The sequence below is a fragment of the Podarcis muralis genome, chromosome 13 (genome assembly GCF_964188315.1).
Source record: "Podarcis muralis chromosome 13, rPodMur119.hap1.1, whole genome shotgun sequence".
Classification (NCBI taxonomy): Eukaryota; Metazoa; Chordata; class Lepidosauria; order Squamata; family Lacertidae; genus Podarcis; species Podarcis muralis.
Window position 1 is genome coordinate 21,964,143 of NC_135667.1, and position 20,264 is coordinate 21,984,406.

Here is a 20,264-nt window from a genome sequence, read left to right on the forward strand (position 1 = left end):
GGAAAGAGGACAGTAATTATTAAGCCAATTCCTCATGGAATTGCTGAAGAAAATTTGTTTGTCACATATTCTGCACAGAAGTTTTCCTCATTAGACTGGTCTAAGAAAAGTTGGGTTCTCTTTGTACTGAGTTAGACAGGGCTTAAGGAAAACATTCTATAGCTGAATACTGAGAGAAGGGGAGCAGAAGGGAGAGTTTCTGGGGATGAACAATCCCTGTATAGTGCAGGGGAGAATTTCCTCCCTACCTCATGCCATAAGTTCCCTGGAACACACACACACACACACACACACACACACACACACGAACGACATGGTGATTAAAGTTTAGAGAACATATCTTTAATAAACAAGAAAAAGAAAAGTAGACAAGATATTTATTAACTTTTTCAGAACAGCAATAGGAAACTCCTGACTTCAAAATGCAGTTTGGTCCTGTGTGACCTCATGGGCAACTGGCATTAATGTTGCTTTGGAGGTTGAATTGTTTTCTACTGACACCTTAGTTTGCTCATATTCAGTTTCTTAACTGCTCAACCATAGAGACTCACACAATCTGTGTGACCTTTGGATACTATTGGTCACTTTTCTCTATGAACAGGCTCAACTGCCCCCACTATGTTGTAAATGCACAGGTTCTTATCTCACAGTTTATTCTTAAATTTATGTTGCAAACATATACTTCTGCACAGCTAAGAAATTTACAAGTATGGGCAAACAACAACCTTCTTGGCCTTAGTATGATAATACTTGCATTATTTCTCAGATGACCCATTTTGAATACAGAGACATCATAACTCAACACCAGAGTTCATTGTTACTATGGCCTGACAACCATGGCTCAGCAAGAATGCATGAATGTATGGGCTCATGGCCACTTTGCTCCTCTCTTATTATTCTACTGCTGCACTGCAGTGAGCAAAGCAATGATTTGGCTTAGCATGTTGTCCAAGCCTGGGCTTGTGGTTTAGCTCCAACCATGAGCTGTAACTAAAGATTCTCTTATGCTTTACAGCTTATTACAAGTATGGCCTTCTGAGTGATGACACCCTAGGTGTGAAACACTCTTCTCTTGTGCTTTAGACTGGCACTGACATTGGCCAGATAAATACACTCCTCCTTTCACCAGACTTTCGAATTAAAAAGCTGGAGTCTAGGTGACAGAGTATGGTACCTGAAGGATGGTGCATCTTGTTATAGAGATCCAAAAGATTTATACAATCTGAAGAGAACCCAGAGTATAAAGATTATTTCCTCTACTTTTTAACTGATATGTTGATTTTTGTTGTTGTTGTTACCCACACTGTGATACATTAATGATGGATGGGATCTAAAGTTTAGTAATAAATAGACAAACCACATCCTGTCATCGACTGATCTATGGTGCTAAAGATATATGGTGCTATATGCCCAATGCATGGGACATCAGACTCATTACCCCATCACATGACCCAGGGATATTTGCTCTGAGAGTTTCCTCAGCAACTACTATTAGAGAACAATTTAAAAAGAATATTATAGGATTTAAAAAGAGCTGCTTAAAAGGTAAGAACAGTAAAACATATGACTCAGATACATACTCTCTTACTTTTATTGAAATATGTATATATCCATTGCTGAGAGGGAAACTCTTACAACATTCTGCTGTGCACACACATATCTTCAGAGTTGAAACTATAGCAAATGATGTGTACATTCAAATTTTTCAGGCCTTATTTCTTATTAGATGTTCCCTATTGTTCAGTTCAGGCCGCAACAAAATAATGTAGCATTTGGGGGCAAAGATGCAACTCAGCAAACCAAAGCTGGAGGCTAAAATAGAGAAGATCTCCACAGCGACCATGTATTTTCCCTTGGTGCTGAGGTAGGTTGGAAAGAAAGATATCCAAACACTGCAAAAGACCAGCATACTGAAAGTGATGAACTTGGCTTCGTTGAAACTGTCAGGTAACTTCCTGGCAAGGAAAGCTGCAATAAAGCTGATAATAGCCAGGAAGCCCATGTAGCCTAGGACACAGTAAAACATAGTCACGGATCCCTCATTGCATTCTAGTACAACTTCTTTAGTCAATGAGTGTGTGTCAACATCTGGGAATGGGGGTGAGAATCCCAGCCACACAGTACAGACAGCTGCTTGAATAAGGGAGCTGGAAGCCACAATGGAAGTGGTTGTTCTCTTCCCCACCCACTTCCTCATCTTGGATCCTGGTTTGGTGGCCATAAAGGCCAGAACAACTGTGATAGTTTTTGCCAACACACAAGAAACAGCCACTGAGAAGATAATGCCAAAAACAGTTTGTCGGAGGAGACACAACACTTTTTCAGGCTGTCCAATGAATAGCAGTGCAGAAAGGAAGCAGAGCAGGAGGGAGATGAGGAGAGCATAGGTGAGGTCCCGATTGTTGGCTTTGACAATGGGTGTGTTGTGGTGCCTCATAAATGTTCCCAGAACCAGAGCTGTAATCAAAGAAAAGGAAAGAGCAAAACAGGCTAAAATGATCCCCAAAGGTTCTCCATAAGTCAAGAAGCTTATATCCTTGGGAATACACACATCCCGATTGTTGTTTGGATATTCTTCTTCTAGGCATTTATTACAGTCATTCATGTCTGGGGGAAAAAAGTATGTTGTCTTACTCCAAAAAGCAGGCTGCAATTGTTCCTTTAGTACGTTTTGTGTTCACCTTGCAGGATAGATTTAGAGTTTACAAAATGAAATATTTCATGGACGATTTAATCAGCATAAAGCTTTGTAGTTCTAAATCAACATTATCTAAACTTTCTGGGGTGGTTAAAATGAATATACATCTATAGAACTGCCACAGCAGAAACCGAGAAAAAACATCCTATATATTTGTAGCTTGCCAGCATCAGGGCCAGCTTTGGATTCAGCATGTTGCAGTTTCTGCCTAGTTGTGGCACAATGATCAGACCCAAATCAGACAGAATACTGTCATATAATGTCATGGATTTGCTGGATGCAGTGGAGGGGTGGGAGGCACCATCTGGGAAACCCCCAAGGGAAGAAGACTCAGAATCTGGGGACTGGTGGTGGGATGATGATGGGAGATCAGAGGGAGAAGAGAGATAAGACTGGAAGGAGGAGGTGTCAGAAGCTAAAGAAGTAACAGGTTTTAGTGAGTAGAAAGAGTCTGTGGCAGAAAGCAGTCCGGAATCAGAGGCAGGAAAGGAAGGAGGCCAAGAGGCAGAAATTAGGCAGGCTGCTGAAGAAGCCAGGGGGGTCACCTCCTCCTGCTGTGACCAGCTCCCCACCCCTCCCCGGTCTCCCGGGATCACAAGGGGTATGAAGGGGACAGACTGGGAAGGACCTGGGACAGGACCTGGGACAGGAAGAGGCTGTAAATCGAGAAGTGTCCCTGGAAAATAAGGAAACTTGGAGGGTCTGTTCCTTTAAATGCCTGCTTAAAACCTTTTCGTTGCAGTAGGCCTATCCAAAAACACTAATTGGTTCTATCTGTTTTTGAATGTGCTTCAAATGCATTGTGTTCTACTATCTTCAGAAATTTTAAACAGTTTTTAAAGATTTAAAAATGTTTTTTTTTAATTGTATTGTCATTTTTATTGATGGAATCTGTTCTGAATAACCTGAGGCACACACATCAGAGTGTTTCTCCTTCAGCAGTTGTTCCCTCAAAGCCTCATCATAACAAAGATATCAATCCCATTTCAAACACTGGAATTTGATATGACCATAATCTTAAAGGCACATCCCTTTGATTTTCAGTCAGAGAAGTTGTATTTTATAATATAGTTTAGTAGATGCATAATTCTTACCCTCCTGGTCTGAAATCTTCCCTTCAGGACATGGGATACAATCGTAGCAGCAAAATGGTTCCCCCTCCTTCACTTTCTTTCTAAAACCAGGATGGCATCTCTCAGTACATAAAGAAAGAGGCTGTGACTAATTCATAAATGAGAGAGCAAAACAATATTTGGAACCATTATATTTTGGGGGTCATTTCTTCTGTTCATACTTCCTTCCAGTAATATATGTTCAGTGTTATAAGCAAGTGTTACTTTTCTCTATTAACATAATAATTACAGTGCTGCATCATGCCTATATATGTATAATTTTTACACTAGCAAAATGGACCAGCCCTCTGAGAGATAGCCAACTAGATTTATCTGCCAGCTGCTTGTTTAACAGGCCTTCTATTTTAAGAGACCTTCTCTCTTTCCCTGGCCCATCACACCCTTGTCTCATCTGCTCCAAAGCATTGTGGAACAGATTTAGGGAGAGAGGAGGGAGGGAAAGTTCCTTTGTGAATTTTAAATGACATAGATTATGCTATTTTATATAGCTAAGCCAGTAGAGAAATAATAAAGACAAGTGGAAAACAATCAAAGGAGCTTGTGGAACCCCATTTATTTCATCTATCATTTCTTTTCTTTTTTTAAAAGGAAAACACCACAAAAACCAAACCATGAGTATTTTATCCAGCTTCTTCATTTTTTATTCAATTAAATTTGGATATCAGAACCAGAATTGGATATCTTCTCAAAGGCTGCAGTTGTAGCCTACCTGGTTAAACCAGTAGTACCAAGCTATGTCATCTTCATTGATGGTAAACACGTGTTTGGTATCCACCCTCCCAACCTTCACTCTATGAAATGTTTGGTTTGAAGAAACAATCCAGTTAACCACATCAAATCCAGCTACTAACTTTCCATGCTGGTCAAAGGCAACCTTGTCACCATTGCTGTTGTTAAATGAGACACTTCTGAGAAAGTGATGGAGCTAGAGTGAGGAGGAAAATGCAAGAGTTTAGAAAATGCAATAGGGTGATATTAATTTCTACTGCTGAGTATGGATTTTGAGCGGGAAATTATTCGTAATGTACTCTTCTTGAGTACTCACTCTTCAGAGGCAGGGCAAGATGACATTAGATTAATCAGGAAAATAACTGTGACATCATCATCATTAATTTTGACTTTGTTCCTTTACATGGAAGCCTCACATTGTTTTTACATATAGAAGACAAATATTTTAAAAACAATGTAAAGCCAACATAGCCAATAGCTAGGGATGATGGGACCAGCAGTCAAACAATGTCCAGAGGGCACCACATTTATTACTCTTGAGCTAGAGCATGGGTGATATAATGACTCAGATAGTGAAAAAGACATCACCCATGAAGAGAAAGGAGGGACAGAAATTGGGCCATTTATCTTTTCATCTATATAGGTAAAGGTAAAGGGATCCCTGACAGTTAAGTCCAGTCACGAACGACTCTGGGGTTGCAGCGTTCATCTCCCTTTACAGGCCGAGGGAGCTGGCATTTGTCCGCTCCGCAGACAGTTTATCCGGGTCATGACTAAGCCGTTTCTGGCGCAACAGAACACCGACACCAGAGCAGTGCACGGAAATGCCGCTTACCTTCCTGCCAGAGGGGTACGTATTTATCTTCTTGCACTTTGGGGGGGGGGGTGCGCTTTCAAACTACTAGGTTGGCAGGAGATGGGACCGAGCAACGGGAGCTCACCCTGTTGCAGGGATCTGAACCACCAACATTTTGATTGGCAAGCCCAAGGCTCCGTTGTTTAGACCACAGCACCACCTGCGTACCTCACATTAATGACCACAGAAGGATACCCTGCATGAACTAGAAATATTTGAAGAATGTATACTGTTCCTATACTAAGGTAAATTGAATCAAAGAGGAAGGATGTAAAGGGTGATGCACTGCTACTTTACTACTAGTTGATGGGAGATGAAGAAATATGGAAAAGCAATACATTGGAAGAGTTGGGGAGGATGTTCTTATAGAGATTAGGGTCTGCTGTGCCTCTATGCCACTTGAAGATGTTGAAGCCATTACCTGTCCAAACTGTTGGTTTTGATGTTGCAGTCCTCTTCCTTCCACTGTTCTGTGTTTGAGTCTAGATGAGGACATGCTGTTTAAAGCATGAGCAGCAGCATAGACAGCATTGTAGATGTTGTAGCTATAGCCTGTCATGCTCATTTCAAAAAATGGTGCCGGAAGGCTCTCCAGGTTCTCCTCACCAGTGCAGATATCTCCCATCACATCTCCCCCATCTGCATCTGGGAACACGCAACCAAAGGCCTCTTGCCAGAATTGTCTGATGAATCCATCTCCTTTTGCCCTGGAAGGATTTCGTCCCTTAATAAATGTTTTGAATCCTGGTAGGTCATTGGAGTGTATGCTGAAGGACAGGACACCATGGAATATTTCTGTTTCCCAGTTCCTTTGATAGACCAATGAAATGAGTTCCATTTCAGCTGTCATTATCCACACTATACCTTTCGGTAGTCTTGGTGGTTGTACTCCTGAATAATATGGAAACCATCTCAAAATAACCATAGATTCTCCATAAAACACAACGACATTGGCCTTGCTGTTCATTACAACTTTGTGTAGTTTCGCCCCATCTTCTAGTATTCTGGTAAGTTCAGAGTCAGAACTTAATGTAGGTACTTTTTTTATGAAGGCAAAGCACACACCCTTCTGGGAAAACAGTGGCAATGCAGTTTGCAAAAAACTTTCACCACTTTCATCATCCATTGTAAGGACTCCAATCCATGTCCACCTGAAATGAAGGAGCAAAGAGACAATCCCTGTATATTGTAGGGATTGCTGAGGAACCATCTGGTAGAAGTAAAGACCTCTAATTTCATTGTACATCAGTGGAACAGAGCCATATGTGAACTAAAGGGAGATTGAGAGATGAGGGGAGAAATACAATTATGGTAGAATTTATGTGGTACATTGTAGAGTTCAGAATAGTGTACAGTAAATAGGTTGGAATCCCTTGTTTTCACCTCTGCTAATGGAAGTCACATCTTAGCTACACTGGAAGGGAGTCAATTATGGTCATTTCTCCCCTGCCTTCACTCTAACTCTACACTTACTTAAATCAGTTCCAGAAAATTGGCTGACATAACCTGAGTAGATATTTGTGAAGTGTGGGGGCAACAGAAGGCAAGAGGAAATGTCCGAAATACCTCCCTCCCTATTCCACTATTGGATGCCTTCCGTCATTGGAGGAAGAATGCATTGGATTCAACATATACCGTACATTACAATAGCAATCTTTACAACATTACAGTAATGTAAGGTAGCTGAATTGTATTATTCCCTTTCTCCAGGTAGGAAGCTATGACTGAAAAAATATAGGCTGGCAGGTGTGTCCATGGCTGAAGGAAGAATGCACTGAAGACTTACTGGCTTAAAATTTTCATTCTTAAATTGCTACACTACACCAACTTTCTGATAAGTACATTTTCAAAATAAAGTAAGAATGTGTTCTTTATGCTCACATATTTGTGTGCAGTGATGTACATGTGAAATATGTGAAATAATGGGCTGCAAATTTCAAGTTAGATTCATTTCTAAGCATACTTCTGTCAGTCTACACATAAAACAGACCTTTCTCAAGCTCTTTAGGAACACATGGAACTTACTTATACTAGGACAGACCATCAGTCCATTTACCTCAGTGAGGTCTACAATGGCTGCCTACACATCATACCTTTATAGCACCTTTGAAGCACATTTCCCTCCCCTTAGCTCCACCCCACCCATGTTAGGGAGCAGTATTGTTCTCTTAAACTCTCTCTCTCTCTCTCTCTCTCTCTCTCTCTCTCTCTCTCTCTCTGTGTGTGTTAATATGGATTTGAGACTTGTAAACTTTTTAAAATCTGTCTCTTTATTTCCAGTACAAAAATTAATCTCTTTGAATATGGAATTGAAAATGCAGAAGGCTCAATAAACTGTGATTGTAGGTTAAATTCCCATACCACTCACCCCACACACATACAGAAATACTACCTGAGGAACCTTGTAGTTATTCAAGAGACTTGCCACATTGGTAGAAATCTGTGCTTCCCGTGACCCAATGACTGCTACTAGATTTTTCTGGTTGTCACATAGGTAGTTAGGAATAAATCTTTCCGGTGCTGATAGCAGTAACATTGTGGCATGATAGGTCCTTCTTGCATTATCATAGCTGTCATAGATGTGGAAGCCCACAGTGAGATTGGGTAAGATCTGAGGGTTTTCATTGATCTCCTTTACTGCAAAGGCCAAGGCTGTGATGTGTTGGTAATATTTAGGCACTACACTAGAACAAGAGTTTAGAATGATAGTCCATACTTTGTTTAATTATTACCACTGTGTTTTATGCCTCCTAAATTTATTTACTATAGCAGTATTTGTATATTCTGTTTCTGGACGCACCCTTTGCCCTAAGAGACAAGCATTACCAGTATTCAAGTTCAGAACATGACACACACTGTGCCTTCTGAGCAGAGATTGTTTACTAAACTGAACTACATTGAAAACATACACACTTCTATCTATTTTTTCTATCTATTTATATAAAGCATGACAGCTCATAGCTAGCCTGCTTTGGTTCATTTATACTGGACTGAGCAGGCATGCTGGGACCAACTCCATTTGACCCCGACTTTCATTTTGTGAAACAAATTTAAAGACTAGAGTTCCTGGCTCTGAGTTTCAATAAACAAGTATCAATAAAAATGGGTAATAGATGGTGAAGACCCCTTATCTTGCCCCTAAGGAACAGACTTCCTCCTATCAGATACAGATGGCACCAAAGTGTAAATTAACCTACAGATTTATAACACATCTAAGTAAGAAGAACAATGCATGTTTATCCCAAAATTTGGAATTGACATTAAAGGCATCTCGTGGGCAGGATGGTATCCCTAAAGCAATCTTGAGAGAGATTTTCAAACTTCAAACTTTTGAACCTCACATTCCTTTAGAAACCTTTCCTTCTAATCTTTAATTTTGCCCACACCATCAAATTCATTTTTGTATACATTCATATGAGATACCAAAGAGCAGTTTTTAGTCCCTTTGATATGAAACCTGCCCCCACCTTTATCCCTTCCAGACTGAAATGCTTGCATTCAAGGAATGTTGCAGCCCTGGAACCCAGACTATGGGATTCTATAGCCTTGTTATATAAAAAGGTTTGGTGAGTTAGCAAAGGAGCTGAAACACTGAAGCCATAAAATTCCCAGTCCTAGCTCTTGACTCTTGAAGAAAAAAAGGATTTTTTTTATCATTCCCTTGTGCTAAGGGGTAGTTAATCTTCACTCCTCACAACGTTGACCTACAGCTCTCATAATTCCTGACCTTTGGCAATCCTGACTGGAGCTGGTGGGAATTGTAGTCTAACAACTACAACGTGGAGGTTACCAGATTGGCTACCCTGCCTTAACTGCATTAACAGTTTTCTCAGGCTGCAACTCCAGCATTCATTAGCCCAGTAACAAAATAAATAGAAAGAAAAACAAACAATCATAAAAGGCCTTACTAAGATGTTTCCGTCAGTGTTGGCAGGGGTTCTTTCATGAAGAGGATTTCACTGGCGACAATGCTGGCATGATGGACAATGCCACCAATGATGAGGTCTCCTTTCTGATGGTACATGTGAACCGGAGGCTGTGGATAACACATGCTGCACTGAACAATGTGATCTGTACATGCCATGTGAGGAAGCAGGGCTAGCAGCAAGATAACTAAAGTCACCATTCTAACTACAAGGACAAATAATCGTTCTACATAGAAAATCCCCAATGTTTTTCTGCAGGACACTGTGATTAAAACTGCCAGACTTGAATATTTTACATGTTTCCCCCCTGATAGGTTTGAAGCCTAGAATAGCTAAGATCAAAGTGGTGAAATTTCCCTGTTCTCAGTCTCCCTTCCCACCTCTGAATTGTACTGGGTAGATTTATGACATCCTTCACAGTCTTTTCTCTTTGTTTTTCTAGTGGCCATTTACACTCCATATTTGAACATCAGAATTAATTACTGTTCTTCTAAACAAAGCAATTGTGAAGGTAATTGTTCCAGGTAATTGTTGAGAGTTAAAACTGGGGAGTCCCTGTGGAGCTGTTTGTCAGATACAATGGAGAGAAGTCCTCCCTCCCCCTTCGTTAGACAGGAAGTGATGGCAGGGCTTGGAATGACTTACAGCTAGAAAAGGAAACTGCATTGAATGCCTTATGGCAGGGATCACTGACATGATGCCCCTGGGTTCTAGTGTACCCACCACTGCCTCTGAGGGCAAACGTGAATGGCCTCAGTAAGCTCTCCATCAAGATCCACAATATATGACAGACTGTTGTCTCTCTCCTATTTAGTTTCTCTTTTCACTAACTCAGCCTCCACAATAGTGAAGCCATTTTGCCATGTCCCCACCTTGAAATCAAGAAGTGAGATGGGAAATGGGGTGTGTGTGTGTGTGTGTGTGTGTGTGTGTGTAAATTAGCCCAGTTTGGGAATTTTCAGAAAATTCCATCCTTACTTCCAAGGCTTTTTATCTGAAATCTGGTTTTGTTACAAACATTTGTTGATGCCTCTCATCTAGGAACTCCGACATCATTGATCATTATGATCCTTTTAGCCAGACCTATACCGCCTGTGATCTATCAGGTCATAGGCTATGGCACTCAGTTATCTTTATTCTGACTTTCTTATGTGTATGTGAGAACATGTCTGCAATTTCCCTCCCTTTAAAAAAATAAAATCAAGTGTTGTTTCTAGTGAAATAAGCGGTGTCAGTTAAGTTTTCTACTGTTTTCCTTTGGTTGTTTCAAGTGGATGTTTAGCCTATGACAAGTTCTCTTTGGCGAATGCCCTTTAACACAATACCTTATTTGCAATGGGCAGATACCCCCAGACCCTTTCTTTTTTAAAATAGTAAATATCTAGACATCTGAGGAAGAAAGTTATGCAGCAAAATTTGTAGGTATTATGGGAGCAATCTCTGTGAAATGAGAGTGGCATGGCTACCTAATATTTTTTCCCCTAGTACTGGGGAATTCTCCCTTTTTTATTTGACATCATCAGTAAGTCTGTATTTGCATGTATTTGTGTGATATCTACAATAGTCAGGGCTAGAAGGACAAGGATGACTTCCCACACTAAGCATGTGGCGGCCAGGGGTGGTTGTCTTTATAATTTTGTGGTATTTTGTGAACTTCCACATGGAAGTCATTTTGTGCTATACCATGCTCATTCTACCTACACTTGCAACATTATAACAGTAGAAGGCCTCAGTCTGAGAGTCTCAAGAGGTTTTTTTGTTCAAAACACAGACAAAAATAAAACTTTTATCCAAATAAATTATTACAAACAATCTGCTGTGCAATCATACAATTCGTTTAGTTTTAAGAACTATAGTGAACAATGCAGACACACAAATTCTTCAAGCCTTATTTCTTATTAGATGCTCCCTGTTGTTCAGCTCAGGTCGCAACAAAATAATGTAGCATTTGGGGGCAAAGATGCAACCTAGCAGACCAGCACCAGAGGCTAAGATAGAAAAGATCTCCACAGCAACCATGTATTTTCCCTTGGTACTGAGGTAGGTTGGGACAAAAGATACCCAAACACTGCAAAAGACCAGCATGCTGAAAGTGATGAACTTGGCTTCGTTGAAACTGTCAGGTAACTTCCGGGCAAGGAAAGCCACAGTGAAGCTGACAAGAGCCAGGAAGCCCATGTAGCCCAGGACACAGTAAAACATAGTCACAGATCCCTCATTACATTCTAGAACAATTTCATTAGCCATTGAGTGCATGTCAACATCTGGGAATGGGGGTGAGAATCCAAGCCACATAGTACAGACAGCTGCTTGAATAAGGGAGCAGGAAGCCACAATGGAAGTGGTCATTCTCTTCCCTACCCACTTCCGCATCCTGGATCCAGGTTTGGTGGCCATAAAAGCGAGAACTACTGTGATGGTTTTTGCCAATATGCAAGAAACAGCTACTGAGAAGATGATGCCAAAAGCAATTTGTCGGAGGAGACATCTCACCATCTCTGGCTGTCCAATGAATAGCAGTGCACAAAGGAAGCAGAAGAGAAGGGCAATGAGGAGAGTGTAGGTGAGGTCCCGATTGTTTGCCTTGATAATAGGTGTGTCATGGTGCTTCATAAATGTCCACAGCACCAGAGCTGTCACCAAAGAAAGGGAAAGAGCGAAATAGACTAAACTGACTCCCAAAGGTTCTCCAAAGGACAAGAAGCTTATATCCTTGGGAATGCACTCATCCTGATTATTATTTGCATATTTTTCTTCTGAGCACATATCACAATCATTCATGTCTGGAAAAGAAAATAAGTGGTTTTAATCTGAATATCATGGTGTAATTGTTCCTTTCAGAAAGGAAATATTTCATATGTAAATTGCAGGGTAGATTCAGTGTGCATTTATTTGCTGGAGCAATCAAATAGTGGTGTGATTTCAACTCGTTTGTTTCCATTCACACATATGTTAACATGCTAACATTTCCCCACCACTTTCTCCTCCCAGGGCTGCAGACACCACATATATATGCCAGCACCATCCAAAACCGAATATTAAAATAATAATAATCATCACCATCATCATCATCATCATCATCATCATCATCATCATCATCATCATCATTTTATACCCCGCCCTCCCCAGCCAAGGCCGGGCTCAGGGCGGATTACAAGCAATAATAAAAACAAGTTGAATGATTACAACTTAAAAACAAAATTAAAATACAACTTTAAAATATTAGGGAATATTAGGGAATCAGGGAGAAATTAGTAATTTCTCAATCTCTGTAAAAGTATATAGGGAACAGTGTAAAATATTGAATACAGTGTAATTCTATCATGCCCGGCCCACCAGCTGAAACCCAAGTGCTAGTGTCCCTATGGGCTCCCTGCCCGGTCTGTGGAAAGCACAAGGTGCTGTTAGAGTTATTCAAGATCTTGCTGGAATCCCCTGTCACTGTGCAACCCAAGTAAGGGAGGAAGTGGTATGGCAGTACAGCAGAACTACAGCAGGCAGTGCAGAGGCCTTTCAAAAGCCTTTATCACCACCACAAACCCAATGACAGCAGGAAGGCCACTGGCTGAGGAGATTCAAGTGGCCAAGGAGGACGAGGCAAAGGGGCTTGTGGTGCCCTGAGATAGGCCTGGTCACCAATACTGTCAGTCAGTTGCTTTCTCCCCTCAGCATGGATGAGAACCCTGAGGAGACCCCCCCCTTCAATGTGTGGTTATGTAAATAACCCAAGGCAAATGAATCACAACCATAAGATAATTTCTTCTGCAACAGTTGCTCCCTTCATAGTACACATTAATAAACATTATAATCACATTTCAAGCACTGAAGGAAAGTAGTCCTAAAACAGCCATAAGCTTAGAGGCACTTTCTAGTACTTACCCTCTTGGCCTGAGATCTTCCCTTCAGGACATGGGATACAATCATAGCAGCAAAATGGTTTCCCGTCCTTCACTTTCTTCCTAAAGCCAGGATGGCACCTCTTATTACATAAAGAAACAGGCTGCAACTAATTAATAAATGAAAGTGCAAAATAAGCTTTGAAATCAATAATAACAATAACAATAACAATTTTATTATTATTACCCATCTTTCTGGGTTCCCCCAGCCACTCTAGGTGGCTTCCTGCACACATAAAAACATAATAAAATGTTTTTGTGGGCTTTTCTTTTGTTCCTAAGTAATATCAGCATAAATCATATATGGTCAAGGTTGCAAGCTTTTGCTACCTTTCTTTATTAACCCAATAAATATGGTATCATATCATGCCTATATATTATCAAAACACACAGGTGCCACTATCCAAATGCTCACTGTACCAAAATTCACTTATCCAAACACAAGGAATTAGTCCCCAAACCTTGCTAAATGCACCAAACTTTCTGACATCCAAACAGCTGAACCTTCGTGTACTACTGTGAACAAATAAGCAGCCTTTTACAAGACTTAGTTTTTTGTGTTCTTCTGGTCCATAGCAGGCATTTTGCCTGAAACAATGGTGGGAGGACAAGGGAAGAAGGAAAAAAGTTGGGCAAATAAGAGATCATTTCCCTCCACCTTTGCTTCCCTTTTGCAAGTTTTCAGAGGGTTTTCCTGTTTTGTTTTGTTTTGGGGTTATTTGGGGGTCGAAATTCTGTGATTGGGAATGTATTTGAAATTTCCCAATATGAATTGAAGGAAATTGATGATTTGTTATGCAAACACTCAGCTAACAAACGATTTCCTCAGAACGCATTATGTTCAGATAGTGGGATCTGCATGCATTGATATTATGTAAGTTAGCTTTTTTTTTAAACGAATAACAGAATTCTATGGAGGTTCATGACCAGATGATGAAATTAATTTTAGACAATGATCACTGAAATTTGGATGTCATTTGCAATTACTGAGGGACCTACCTGATTAAACCCACTGTACCATGTTATGGCCTCCTCATTGATGGTGAACATTTGGTTGGGATCCACCCTCCCAACTTTCACTCTATGAAATGATTGGTTTGAGAAAACAATCCAATTGATCATATCAAACCCAGCCATTAACTCTCCATGCTGGTTAAAGGAAATGGTGTCCCCACCACTGTTGTTAAAGGAGACACTTCTGAGAAAATGGTGGAGCTAGGTTAAATTAGAAAAGGCAAGAATTTGAAAAGGGCTGTGACGCGCTCGTGCGCGCACACGTACACACACACACACACACACACACACTGTGTTTACATTTAAAAAATAACAACAACAAATTAGGCATGTAATTTATATTTTAATTTTAACACACAGAGCTCTACATGCACTGATGGAATTCTAAGTATTGGTTATGAAAGGAGCAATTACAAAATTGTTAAATAAAATATGTAAATACATCCTGATTATAGAATTAACAAGCAGCACAACAGTTGGGAAAGAGGTCTAAAGACAAGGATTTCCATTAGATAAGGTGGTTATGGCAAAAAGGCCTTCAACAAACATTTAGCGGTTTCCTGAAGGAAAGATGTTATTTTATTTCACTTCTCTCTCTCTCTCTCTCTCTCTCTCTCTCTCTCTCTCTCTCTCTCTCTCTCATGCACACACACACATTCCATTTCAGTTATATATTCTTCTCCACCTCCCAAAATGTGATTTTGGGGCAGGCCCACAGTATATGCAATATCATGTACATCTCCAGCATGCACTGCTTCTGGTGCTGTACCACTTGAAATTGAGCCCATTACCTGCCACATTTGCTTATTCTGGTGCTTCACTCCCACTGTACCTTCCATTGCTCTGTGTCTGAATATAGATGAGGACATACCATGTAAGGCATAGGCAACAGCATAGACAGCATTGTATATGTTGTAGCTGTGGCCTGACATGCTCATTTCAAAAAATGGTGCTGAAAGGCTCTCCAATTTCTCCTTCCCAGTGCAAATATCCCCTTTCACATCTCCCACATCTAGATTTGGGAATACACAGCCAAAGGCTTGTTGCCAGAAGCCCGTGATAAAACCATCTCCTTTTGCATGGGAAGGATTTCGTTTCTCAACAAATGATTTGAAATCTGGTACATCACTGGAGTGAACTGTGAAGGAGAGGACACCATGAAATATTTCTGTTTCCCAGTCCCTTTGATAAAATTGTGAAGCGAGTTCCATTTGGGCTGTCGTTATCCACACTATACTTCTGGGTAGACTTGGTGGATTTTCTGCAAAATATGGAATCCATCTCAAAAACACCATGGATTTAGATTCTCCATAAAACAGGACAACATTCGCTTTGCTATTCATTACTTCAGTATATATTTTTGTCCCATCATTTAGTATTTCATCAATTTGGGAGTCAGTAGTTAATGTAGGCACTCTGCTTATGAAGGCAGAGCAGACACCTTTCTGGGAAAACATTGGCAACAATGTTTGCAGAAATCTTTCACCATTTTCATTATCCATTACAAGGACGCCAATCCATGTCCACCTGAAATGCAGAAGCAAAGAAAGAATCCCTGTGTACTGAAGGGATTCCTGGGGGACCATCTGGTAGAAAGAACGTCCACAGGATTTAGCATTCATCAATGGCACAGATCCATATATGAGCTGAAGAGAGATTGCAGGATGGGAAAGTAAGACAACAATAACAGAATTTATATTGCATACCACATAACCTGTATTTCTATTTAAAACATTGTGGCTACACAGAGGGATTGACACTGGCTTTAGTGGAGGCTAGTCTGCCTCTTGTGCTTTATTGATTAGTCAATTTCATTTCTATAGCAACTTTCAACTCAAGAACACAGGGCAGTTTGCAAGTATATATACACATATATATAGAGAGAGAGAGAGAACACAAAATACATAACCAAAAAACCCAAAAACAAACCAATAACCTCCTTTCGCAAACATATTTTATGAGGATATAGATTGTTTAATCAACCAAAGGCCTGGTTATAGAGAAATGTTTTTGCCTGACACGTGAAGATATGCAATGAAGGTGCCAGGCGAGCCTCCTTGGAAAGAACATTGCACAGAAAATACCTGTTCTTGTGCTGCCACCCTCTGGACCTATCACAGATGAGGCACATGAAGAAGGGCCTCTGATGATGATCTCAGGGTTTGGATTGGTTCATATGAGGAGGGGTGGTCTTTGAGGTATTGTGGCCCTGAGCCTTTAAAGGCTTTATAGGTCAAAATAAGCACTTTGAATTGGGCCCATAAACTGATTGAACCCGACGGGTGAGTACCAGTCAATAGCCATTTATGGAGCACCCCCTGCTGGTAGTTTACCCTTTCAGGCTCCCTGCAGAGTGGGGCAGGAGCCAGTTATAGTCACTGATACCAAGGCCTAAGCCAATACCAGTCACACTTGTGTATTCAATAAAGTCGTGGCCTAAATTTGCCCATTAACATTTAAACTAAATTCTGTCTTCATTGTGTCTTTAGGTTTTGGGGGCTTGACGCGCAGGGCCAGGATCAATGATATGCTCAAATCATCCTGCATTGGCTACCAGATTCTTCACCAGACCATCTTTAGAGGCAGCCTCACATATAATACATTACAGTAATCCAATCTAGAGGTTACCAGAGCATGTGGATTCACATAAATAATGAAATGTTGTTTCTCTATAGCCACAGCAGGCAAACCTTCCAACAGTTTGACTTCACCTCCAAAGGCGCACTCCTCCATTGTCTCCCAAGACAGATAAATGCCAATTGACTTTTCCAAATAGGAACATGTAGTCGTTGGGTGCAGAAAGTATACTGCCTGTTTTGAACTTTCTCTGTTGCCTGAATAACAGCAATGCAAGTTTTGAGCACTTTTGTTTTGCTTCAAATTCAAATCAGAGTTAACATGGCAAAGTAGGATTCCTTCTTACATGGTTTATGATGATATAGTTGTGTATCACACCTATAATTTTCCTCATCTATGAATGAAGCATAAATATCAACTTCTCTTATAATGTATTTCATCTCTTGAACTGCACTTTTATTGCACTTGTAATAAATTGAATTGCACTTTTATTGCACTTGTAATAAAATAAAGTTCAGGGCAATCTGCAAATAGAAATAGAAATCACTCTGAACTAAAAAAAAATCCTAAGTAAAGGGGAAAGGGAAAGCAGGTATACTGACAGTACTGACAACCTCATAAATGACATCAGTTGGCCCTGTAAGAGAACACAAGCTTTCTGGGAAGATGATTTATAATGAATTTAAGAAAATGTTCAAAATAACTTTTAGAAAAAAGCTAGAAGCTTTTCTTTTATGGATAGTGAATACAGAAATTCTGAAGGACCTTAGAAATTTGTTTATGTCTGCTACAACCACAGCCAGAATGGCATTTGCCCAGAGATGGAAAGAGGATGCTGTTCCAACTAATGAAGAGTGGCTGATTAAATTGAAGGATTATGCCAAAATGGCAAAATTAACAGGTGTGCTAAGAAACCAAGAGGATTTTTTTTTAAAGGAGTGGGAAATATTTGTAGTATATCTGAAAAATAATGGTATGCAACTAAGTGCATTGGTAGAGTTAACTTAAACCAAGCAGTTTAAAGTGTTACCAAGATTAATTGTAGAGTAACTAAAAAATGGAGTACAGTGGAAAATGCAGTGTTAAAAATCTAAGAGAATAAACCACAAAAGTGGGGTGTGGGGCTTGATATGTATCTGTATTGGAAGTATGTGACTATAAGATGTGTACTTGTAAATTTTTGAAAACTGAAAATAAAATTCATTAATAAAATAAAATGACATCAGAAACATAAGACTACATCAACTGTGTCTCTTAAATTCCCACACCACACACACACACACACACACAGAGAGAGAGAGAGAGAGAGAGAGAGAGAGAGAGAGAGAGAGAGAGAGATGTCCTACCTGTGGAACCTTATAGTTATTCAAGAGGTTTGCCACATTAATGGAAATTTGGGCATCCAGCCCCCCAATGACAGCTAGATTTTTCTGGTTGTCACATAGGTAGTTAGGGATAAATCTTTCCAGAGCTGATAGAAGCAGCATTGTGGCATGATAGGTCTTCTTTGCATTGTTATGGCTGTCATAGATGTTGAATCCCAACGTGAGATTGGGTAAGATTTGAGGGTTTCCATTGATCTCCTTTACCGCAAAAGCCAAGGCTGCGATGTGTTGGTAATACTTAGACACAATGCTAGAATGAGAGTTTTATTCTGTATCAAAATGATATTCCACACATAACTTAATTATTTCCACTGTGTTAATGTCCCTTTAATTTATTCATGATTACAGCAGTTAATCTTAAATAACTCTTTGCCATAAAAGATAAGCAAAACTAGTGTTCAAGTTCCGAACATGACACACCGTGTGCTGTCTGAGTAGGGTATCTAAAGATCATTTACTAAAACAAGCAACACTGAAAAGTCGAATGAGCTGTGTATATTTATTCTGAAAAAGAAATGCTTAAAAGGAGAAAAGATAGCTGTCTTCAAATATTTGATAAGCTATCAAGAAAAAGGTGGAGCAGGCTTATTTGCTGTTGCTACAAAGGGAAATGAGTAATGAGTGAGAACTGCAAAAAAGAGCAGACTTTTTGCTAAATATTAGCAGAAGCTGCTAGGTTTGGGGTAGTAAAACTGGTACCTTCCTCCGAATGTGGGTCTACAACTTTACTCATTATCTGAGTGTCGACAGAAAAGGAAATGATCTTTAATGCCTTACACAAATGATTCTGTCAACGTTGGCAGAGGTTCTTCTGTGAAAAGTATTTTACTGTTGACGATGCAGGCGTGATAAGCAATGCCACCAATGATGACGTTTCCTGGCTGGTTATAAGTCTGAACTGGAGCTTGTGGATAATGGAAGCTGCATTGGACAGCATATGCTACACATGTCATGCGAGGAAACAGGGACAGTAGCAGGATGACTGAAACCATTCTCAGTACAAGACCAAATCTTCACTCTACACACAAAATCCTCTGTTTTCTTCTTACTTGAACATTTCACATTTTCCTGATATTCCCAAAACCTGTAATATCGAAGATCAGAGCTGTGGATCTTTGCCTGTTCCTAGTCTATCTTCCTCCCTTTGAATTATACTGGGTATATTAATAGCAGGCTTCGCAGGCTTTGCTCTTTGTTTTGTGAGAGGACACTGAAATCCCACTGGGGTTTGAATGAATATCAGAACTAATTGCAGATCTGACGAGGTAATTGTGAAGGTAGTTATTGGGTTAAAGGCAGCTGTTGAGTTAAGGTTGGGTAGTCCCTATGGGATTGAGAAAACTTGTTTGTCACATATTCTCAGCTGAATTATCTCTCTCAGATAGGAACAGATGGCAGAGCTTGTAATGACCCCCCAGTAAGAAAAGAAGACGGTATTCAAGGGTGACCAACATGGTGCCTGTGAGTGCTACTGTGCCCACCTGTACTTCCAATGAGAGGAGTGAAGTTTCTTTGTGAATATCCCATCAATATTCACAGATATTACCAATGTTTGCATTGGGTCACCTGCTCTGACATTAAAGTCATTGTGTTTTGTCCCCACAACACGCCACACATGTTTCTTTGACAATCCCTGTTATCAGGCAACTATGAGTTTGATTGCCCATGATGAAATGTGAACCACTTGTGATCCATTGAGCTATAGACATTGTCTGTATTCTGGCCTGCCACCTTCCTGTGTATATGTGAAAGAGTCCCTGAATGGTTCCTCCCTGGGTTTTTCTAAAAAAATCAATTGGATACTCTAATGAAATAAGCCCTATTAATTCTCCTTACTCCTGTTTTATTTTATTTTATACTTTCATTTATTTAACAATTCAATGAGATGCAAACAAATAAAACACTAATCCAATTAAATTCATAACTAGTAAACATTATTCTGCAATATAACCCAGAGCATTATCTGTGGTGGCACCTATATTATGGAATATTCTTCATTTAGTGATTTGGTGGGCACCTTCTGTGATGTGCTCTGCCAGTGGTTGAAGAC

General features: G+C 40.1%; 2 protein-coding genes across 2 annotated transcripts; both read right to left on the reverse strand.

Moving 5' to 3' along the window:
• Positions 1 to 1,705: 1,705 nt before the first annotated feature.
• Positions 1,706 to 9,542, reverse strand: LOC114583202 (vomeronasal type-2 receptor 26-like). Its single transcript, XM_028704543.2, has 6 exons — positions 9,325 to 9,542; positions 7,809 to 8,100; positions 5,838 to 6,686; positions 4,541 to 4,756; positions 3,793 to 3,919; positions 1,706 to 2,607 (listed from the first exon to the last, which is right to left on the reverse strand). Exons 1-6 carry the CDS (start codon positions 9,540 to 9,542, stop codon positions 1,706 to 1,708), a joined length of 2,604 nt encoding a protein of 867 aa, XP_028560376.2.
• A 1,681-nt stretch (positions 9,543 to 11,223) lies between these two features.
• Positions 11,224 to 19,167, reverse strand: LOC114583201 (vomeronasal type-2 receptor 26-like). The gene is made up of 5 exons (XM_077918145.1): positions 18,992 to 19,167; positions 18,176 to 18,464; positions 15,044 to 15,898; positions 13,222 to 13,348; positions 11,224 to 12,125 (listed from the first exon to the last, which is right to left on the reverse strand). Exons 1-5 carry the CDS (start codon positions 19,165 to 19,167, stop codon positions 11,224 to 11,226), a joined length of 2,349 nt encoding a protein of 782 aa, XP_077774271.1.
• Between the last annotated feature and the right edge of the window lie 1,097 nt (positions 19,168 to 20,264).